The 6,000-nt window shown below is 34.5% G+C and overlaps 1 protein-coding gene across 2 annotated transcripts in view; it reads left to right on the plus strand.

Annotated features, from left to right (window-relative positions):
• The window catches only part of LOC128227154 (uncharacterized), a 58,070-nt gene extending 53,484 nt beyond the window's left edge, over positions 1–4,586 (plus strand). For both annotated transcript variants that reach the window (XM_052937405.1, XM_052937406.1), the window contains exon 31: positions 2,913–4,586. In XM_052937405.1, the coding sequence (XP_052793365.1) occupies positions 2,913–2,993 (81 nt within the window). In that variant the 3' untranslated portion in view covers positions 2,994–4,586. The remainder of the gene's footprint in view (positions 1–2,912) is intronic.
• Positions 4,587–6,000: the final 1,414 nt, after the last annotated feature.

Raw genomic sequence — 6,000 nt, forward strand, 5'->3', positions numbered from 1 at the left:
AGCGGCCATCCGTTGATTCTATATATTAGCGTTCAAATTCGGAAAACCAAACTCTTGAACGTATGTAGCTCTTGGTTCGCACAATCCCATGATTCCCTTTGTGCCCCAGTCTGATAGCACTTAGTCATGTAAGCAGGACGATCCTGTCATTTCTCAATAATACCGATCCACAGTGTACCCTCAGCTCATTTTCATATTTCTTAGGTCGATAACCCTTCCTCATTTATTTTTGGATCTCTTAGTTTAATTAGATCGTACCATTTCCCAATTTCGGTCAGTCCAATAGCTTTCTGTGTTGCCTTATCATTTACCGATGCTAATTTTACGTCATCTAATGCCATGCATTTGAGTCAGCTCTTTCAGTGAAAAAGTTCACACATTCCTCTGCCAGGTTTCTATCGTTACCATATGTTGGTAAGCAATCAGATGGGTTGTCTTTTCTTTGCTTATATACAAAGTTCATTTTGTATGGCTGAAGTCTTAATCCCCAACGTTCAATTTTTAGACGCGTTTGTTTTTCTTCCAAATGTTCTCTAGTGGCTTATGATCAGTTACCACAGTAAAGCACGATGCACCACAGCACTACAAAGATACATGTTATAAAGTTCACATACACATATACCACATGTCACCACTTTTATTTGTTTCTCTGGGCCATAATACCCCCATCACCCTGTCACCCGAAAGAACATGTTTTAGCTTCTCGAATTAAGCTTTTTATTGTATATATTTCTATGACCATGGTGTTTCTTTTCTTGTTTGTCTTCGAAGACGTTCTGTAGTTGATGGATAGTGCTATATGAAACGTGAGCAATATATGCTCTTGTCCCAAGACACATTGGTTGGAGTTTTTACAGCTGTCACTTCATAACAGCTTTTACCTTCAAGTTTACCCCTCCGTATGGTAATACTTTCGGTACATGTTTCATTTTAAGTGTTGGTTTTACGAGGAATGCTTAAGTGTTTTTGTCGATAATCTCTACGCGCGAACCTATATCTATTGTCACTTTAACTGCTTTATTGCTGTTGTTATTTATAGTGTTAATTCTGAAATGGTAGTGGTACTCCTCTTCTGAAACGGACTTTAATTGAACCTCTCTCACATTATTGTCCCTCTGCCTGGACCACCTACTAAAGTGATTTGTTTTTTTGCATAAAATGCAAGTTTTGCCCTTCGCATGGCATGTTTGCTTGTTTGGTAATTCAAATTCCCACGTTCTGCAGGTAATTACATTCAGTTGAGCGCGATTATGTGGTTTCACCGATGGTGTCGTCTAGGAACGAACTAGCCTGTTTACCAGTCTATTATGAATTTGATGAACATATTTCAGCTTAAACACTATTTCCCAATAATTATAAACACTTTTTCTGTTGATTTAACACCAGAAAATCAAGATAGTTTCGATTTTTTGCTTTCATCATTTGTTTACAGTCACTATCTATAACGCCCATGTGACACAGTCATGGCCGCATCTCTGGGGTCATCTTTTAATCCATCAATCCAAGAAAGAGGTCCTGCAAAATATCATTCAAAACCACAATCATGTCTTCAAATAGGATATTAATCATGCATTAACTTCAAAATACATACACAAATGCAATGTACACATAATTAAATGCTACCTTAATGGGGAGAAACATTGTTTTAAGAACTACTTGAAAGGATACAACGATCAGGAAACATTTCGTTGTGTGCCGACACCTCATTAGTCTTGGCCTCTTTGCATGCCGTTATTTGCATTATGCTGTCTGCCGCTCTCGCGTTTTCATCCACGCCTTTTAACACTGCCACGTGGTCGAAAAGAAACATTTCGCGCAGGGTCCGAATTATCCATAGCGGCGGACTGTCGGTCGGCTTTCTCCAACAATCGCCCCATTTTTAATATGTCACCTTATGCTTTATTCGGTTCCCGCATTGCACGACGTCTTAATTTGTTTGACAATTGAATAACTATTTGAGTACGAAATCATGTCTACAGTTGTAAACTCACAATTTATGGCAAATGTCCTGAGTTTTGTCACAAACCTATCCAATGGCTGTGTAACATTTTGTTTGCATGACCGGAAATTGTAAATTTCTATTTGATCATTCTTTTTTGGGGAAACTATTCATTTAGCACTATTCTATTTGCTTCAAACGACGCACCCGTGTTCCGTTTTTGGTCGCCGTCTATCACTTTTAACCCGACAAAGATTTTTTCTAATCTTCCTAACAATTTCCCCGAACGTATGCCAGCGTTTGAATTGTCCGTTTCCACTTCAAAGGATGGAAAATTTGGTAAATTATTCATTATGTTTTTACTATTGAACATTTTTTTAATCGGTTAAACAAACTATTAATTTAAACTGTTTTATTTTACAAGGATTGTGAAACCTTTTTACAACGTTACATTAATCGTACATATATTAATAGTAATCGTTTGCACGATCTTACGCGACAGTGTGGCATTGTGTGGTGTGGCAAACCAAGGGAAACCCACTTGTCCGGCTTGGTGACCACAAACCAAACTCACATGCGCCCAGGCCGGGAATCGAACCCGGGTCGCCTTGGCGAGAAGTGAGTGCGCTAACCACTGCGCTAACCGGACATCGTCGGGGATTAGATGTTCTGTTAAACAACAGATGGCCGTCCACTAGCTTTATTCATGAGCTGGTAAGTCCCGATATAACTTGCGTACAAATATAGAGTGGCTACAGAGAACACAGCAAAGAGAACGATATTTGTGTAAGGAACCGTGCAACTCAAATGTTTAACTTTTTAACTTTTTTCACATTTTCTAAACTTATTTAAATTCAACCGTGTCAGTATTTGATGTGCGCATTATAAACATATAAAAACAAGACATTGTTTCCTCTATGATTCCTGCCGCCTTCCACAGTCTCTCTAACAGTGACTTGTTTTTTCATTTCAGGTCCAATATAAATTCATTTACGATTCACTTTTGGAACATGTCAAGAACTCAACTGTATATGAGAACATCAAAAGTGCTTAAAAATGGCAATGACCCTGGTACTGTGGTGTGCTGGGCTTAAATAATACCTCAAGTTATATAGGTCCTAAACGTGGCAGATATTGTAACGTACCAAGATCAGTATCAAGCAAGGATCTTGTCTTACAGATAACACCTCGTACTAAATACATGGAGACATCATTCACAAATTATAGCAAAAATATATGGAATGACATTCCTTTACATATACGTACCTTGAAAACCCTTAAAACGTTCAAAGGAAATTATAAGTTTCATTTATTTTGTGAATAATAAGCTATTTTACATGATCTTTAACATATGTATATGTTTAATTTATAGTTATGTCGTTTGAGTGTCTGTCAGTGAATATTGAAGTATGAATGCATTTATAAACATAGTGTTTAATAGTTTTATATGCAAATGTATCTTTCTAGATTTAACATTGACAGGTGACTTATTTTCCAGGATATATTTTTTTTCCTTTTCTTTCTTTACCTTGAAGGCCATATTGAAAATTAGATTATATGTTCGCATATGTCTGAATGTGTAACCTTCGGTAAATAAAGCTTTTATTATTATTATTATTATTATTATTATTATTATTATTATTATTATTATTATTATTATTATTATTATCATAACAAGACATACACCTTTTATGCCAAAACCGGCATTGTTTAATTGAAAATTTGAAACGAGTGTGTGCTGCTGTTTTTATAAAAAATCAGGTATTATTCTATTGCATAGTTTTTTATCAATTTAGGAAATATCATAATCACAATGTTAGTAATGATACATGCAAAATAAACGTTACTCGTGTGTAATAGTGACGCATTGTATGTTTGTTTATTAAATTGTGTGTGTTGAATTGCTAGCATAGAGATATGTTTGGTGATCATTTAGTGTAATCAACGAAACCATAAACGTGTCTTGTTTACAGACAGAAGCGACTGTGTGCTACATTTATATTTGTCATACTTAGAATGTATATAGTATATCTCCAAACAGGCTTTCCTAAGTTTACTTCATATTAAATATAACATAATAATTATATGTGTGTATGAAATACGTTTTTAGGTACATCATAAATATACCATTCATAAAAAAGCTTCTTAACAAAACATAGTACTAGTACTGTAGAAACTGAAGTATTTTGTAAAGTAATTGATATCTTGATGCGTTTACCAGAGTGGCTTGATTTTTTTAGCTTTAATGTTAATATTGTCAATAAATGTGTTGTGACCATGCTCGAAGTCATTGTCCATCATTATTAAGTATCGTTAATTATGCAAAATAAAATATGTACCTGAAACTGGTAACGATTATTTTGTGGATTGAATATTGAACAACACTTCGAGCATGGTCACAACACATTTATGGTCTAAAATAGCATTTAATTTCCAAAATTCAAGCCACTATGACGTTTATTGGTTTGTAGAATGTTAAAAACATTTGTCAATACGTTACTTTTGAAATCTTTGTCTTTTGTATTGAAATGTCCTCAATGATAAAAAAACACCTTGTTATTGTTACTGACTGCAAGTTTAATCGTGAATGCTCATGATCCATCGTTTTCCCTGCAAATATATGTAACTATTTTGTAATAAAATACCAAAGCAGGCTGTGTTTCATGGTGTCAATATAAATAAATATGCTAAGCTGCTAATATTGCTGTAGGTCAGAGACCTACATTTCGATATATATATTCTATAGTCAAATGGTCAATTCGCACACGAAATAACACTGATTTATAGTGTTTCACGACTCCTATCACCCTACATGGGAATAAATACCAACGTGTGTAAAATAATCATTAAACAACGTTAGAAAAAGGTTACGCATCTTTCAAAAAATAGGGTGAACGTAGACAGTATGTAATCGATAAAGTGACCACATCCGGTGTATATGCAGTATGCAGAAATAGTTAAAAGGCAAGTTAAAACAACTATAATAGTTATAAATGCAGTTATTTAAGAGTTCTATGATTACAAGGATCATGAAATAATGTTGTTTCATTGAATGAAGAACACATCAATCATCAATTTGATACTTACAAGCATTTGTCTTTAATTAAAAGACTTTGAGAAAATTTAATATAATGAGTCGTAGAGAACGATACAATGATGTATATAATAATAATGCTCATACTACAGAAGTCACTATAAGGGTAACACACATTTTTACTCGTGTAATTGACAGGCATCGTTTGAGGGTTTTATTATCGCTTTTTCAAACAGGCGGTCATTTTTATTTCCGACAAAATAAAAGCACTCGATAATACTGGTTTTATCTTAAATGTAAGCTTCTTGAGTGAAATTTTGCTGAAAATTGGTGAAAATGTTCTACTTTCGTTTGTAAACATGCATGTGTTTGATGGGAGAATCGGTCTTTTAACTCCATAAACAATATGTTTACAAAATAACCGAAATACGTGTGAAGATTAAACATATCTATATGGCACTGCATTCCCTGATTTTTCATATAAGCCCTCATAATTGTGATATTAGATAAAATAACGAGCCATACCTACCTTTTATGATGATGTCCGTTCTTTTGCTCTTGCTCATTGGCTCTTTTTATATACAGCTCATAAATGAGCTGGAGCCACTCTTTCGCACCCATGTTTATGACAAAGCTTATAACGGCCTTGAAACAATCCTGCTCGCATGCACAAAATTGCGTCACCGTTGCTCAGATATGATCAGTATGTTGATGATGAAACCATGGCTCCTGGCTGTAATTCATTTCCACCGTTTTAAAAACATTAGAGCGAAAGCAAAACCACTGTGACCCATTGATAAAACGCGTAAAGCGATTGTTTTGAATTCATTGATCATTTATTCATTATTATAATTTGTATTAAATTCAGTCGATTTAAACTGTATATAAAAAAGCGAACGGTGTATAAAGTTGTTTATGTTTTGCAATGGATTTGTTATAATTTGATCGGCTTAAATTTCTTTCGAATTCAAAGCCATCGTTTTAATGTTTTCGATGTACAAATGACATTGTCATGTTATCGACTTTG

Source organism: Mya arenaria, chromosome 3, assembly GCF_026914265.1.
Source record: "Mya arenaria isolate MELC-2E11 chromosome 3, ASM2691426v1".
Lineage (NCBI taxonomy): Eukaryota > Metazoa > Mollusca > Bivalvia > Myida > Myidae > Mya > Mya arenaria.